This window comes from Mandrillus leucophaeus, unplaced genomic scaffold (assembly GCF_000951045.1).
Source record: "Mandrillus leucophaeus isolate KB7577 unplaced genomic scaffold, Mleu.le_1.0 Scaffold245, whole genome shotgun sequence".
In the NCBI taxonomy this organism is placed as follows: Eukaryota; Metazoa; Chordata; class Mammalia; order Primates; family Cercopithecidae; genus Mandrillus; species Mandrillus leucophaeus.
Genome location: NW_012102532.1, coordinates 111603 through 114128, shown reverse-complemented (window position 1 = coordinate 114128; position 2526 = coordinate 111603). Strand labels below are relative to the sequence as shown.

Sequence of the window (2526 nt, the reverse complement as noted above, 5' to 3'; positions counted from 1 at the left end):
AAATAAATAAATAAATAGAGTTTGGGTATTTTCTTGTTTTCTAGTTATGCTGAAGACATGCTTTTTTTCATAGTAATTTAATTTGTTCTTACTGTTCTGCATCGTGTTCAGAGGATATATATCTCCCTACGTATTTCTTTGCCTTGTGGTTTATTTTATTCTCATGACCATTGGGGCTGGCTCCTTGACTTGACAATATTAATAGCTGGAGTATTAGGGTCCACTCTGGCTACTTGGATGTCTTTTTGAACATGTGCATTTTGCTGACAATTCACTTTAGTATCTGATATCATTACATTTTGACAATGAGCCAAAAGTTTTAATATAATATTCAATCACAAATATTTGTATTGTCACTTGGAAAGTTGAGCAAGTAGATGTTGAAGAAAAGGAGAGAGATGAGATAAAATGATTTCAGGAGACTTTACTCTGTGATAAAGAACTGTGATATATAGTGATTATACTTTGTGATAATATTTTATAACTGTGCATTAACATTTTATCATATAACTCTAATGTATTAATTTTTAATTGGTTCGGCCTAACTTTCTCTATGTCCTGAACATTGGAATGTGCTTATCTATATGGCTCGTTAAAACTAATGACTAAACTGGAGTATAATGTGATGGTTTGTTGGGAGGTAATTTGGTATTCTGGAGATGGAAGGACCTCAAAGTTTTAATATACCTACAACACAGCAATTTACACGCTATTGAATTTATTTTGTGGCTTATTTGTGAAGATTTGGAGATCTGTTTGTTAAACATGCACATGTGAGTCATGCACTATTAGGTAGGCATTTCATCTATATTGCAACTAATTCTCACAATAATACTAAAAGGTATCGATTGTAGGCCTATTATGCAGAGGAGCTAGGAGAGGATCAGTGAAGTTAAGTAACTGATCCAAGGGCACAGTGCAAGCAAGTGAAACGGAAGCCAGCCCATAGTTTCTCTGGCTGTAAAGTACCCATTACATAGTCACAGTTCATCTTAAGGTGGATAGAGCCATTCTCACTTGCCTTGTGTGAGCTAAAACCATTTTGCCTTGTGATTTATTTCATCCTTATGGCAGTTGGGCTGACTCCTTGATGTGACAGTATCAACAGCTGCGTGTTGGGGATCACTTGCAGCATGGATGGATTAGTAAGCCAGTAGCATTCAGTACTGTCACTTGGAAATGACTGACTGCTCAGGGACATAGGGGATTTTGAGTAGAACTAGCTCTGATGGTGCTTCCAGACCCATCATTTGTCAGTGAATGTGTTGCTTGCCAGTCACCCCCATAAGGGAGAGGTTGGCTCAGGCTTGGTTATGAGTGAGGGACATTAGTGGGACCTCCCTGCTCTACCGAATCTGTGTCTCAGCTATTGGGCATGTATTCACCTGCCGTTGTAGATGTGGTCATGGTTTGTCTGGAAAGCTTATCTCCAATTTTATTTAGGTCCAAGGTTAGCTTTCAAATCATTTATGGTGGTGGTGCTTTCAATGTGAGGATTTTTACCAAGTCATCTTAGGTAGGTGCAAAATGATTAGTATTCACCAATAACGTTTTAATAGGAACCTTGAGAATTTGCCACTTATGTGAATGACTCAGGGTCAAATGAGGGAGCATTGAGACCCAACCATTTTTTTTTTTTGGCTCTGGAAATATTTCTCCTGTGCAATCTCTTAAGGGATTAAGTTAACATGGTCACTTGTACCATTGCCTTGGTCACTTGGCAGCTGAAAGGACACATGTCTTTAGGTGAATTTTCTTTAATGAGATCATGAGCTCATAGCTTGCTTAGCTTTCCTTAATTTCAACGAGTCATAACATGTTACCCTGGAACTTAACTTTGTTTTCTGGGCCAAGGTATCCCTGTGGAACGGATTATTCACACTGTACATTTACATTTTTTAGAAGTGTGGTTCTATAATTTGCCACATTTTATGTAACATTCTCCAGGAAAACATTTAATAGCCAAGTGTTACTTACCTAAACCTCTCTACCTCTCAGAGCCCCCGTTTCCTAATTAGTAAAAAAGGAGGAAATTGGTCTGTATGACCTCAAAGGGCCTGTTCCGGTCTCTACTGCATTTATCTGTGTGCAACTTGGTCACACCTGCCTGTCTGCATGTAGTAGGCATGGGGGTTTGGATAATGTCGCATCCATCCTCTGCTTCTCCCCGTCCAGGCGTGTGCACAGGCAGCTCCACTCGGCACATCGTGACCTTTGATGGGCAGAATTTCAAGCTGACTGGCAGCTGTTCTTACGTCCTATTTCAAAACAAGGAGCAGGACCTGGAGGTGATTCTCCATAATGGTGCCTGCAGCCCTGCAGCAAGGCAGGGCTGCATGAAATCCATCGAGGTGAAGCACGGCGCCCTCTCTGTCGAGCTGCACAGTGACATGGAGGTGAGAAGTACTTTCTGTGGATCCCGTGGCAAGGCAATAGAGTGTCAGGGAAACCACATGGACCAGGTGGCAGTTGGTTTTAGTTGGTGCTCTTGTTAGGAGCTCTGCCTCCTGCTTAACTAGAGGAGAG

The 2526-nt window shown here is 40.9% G+C and overlaps 1 protein-coding gene across 2 annotated transcripts in view; it reads left to right on the top strand.

Annotated features, from left to right (window-relative positions):
- The window catches only part of VWF (von Willebrand factor), a 198345-nt gene that overhangs the window by 138686 nt on the left and 57133 nt on the right, over positions 1 to 2526 (top strand). For both annotated transcript variants that reach the window (XM_011982933.1, XM_011982932.1), the window contains exon 35: positions 2176 to 2396. In XM_011982933.1, coding sequence (XP_011838323.1) covers positions 2176 to 2396 — 221 coding nt within the window. The remainder of the gene's footprint in view (positions 1 to 2175; positions 2397 to 2526) is intronic.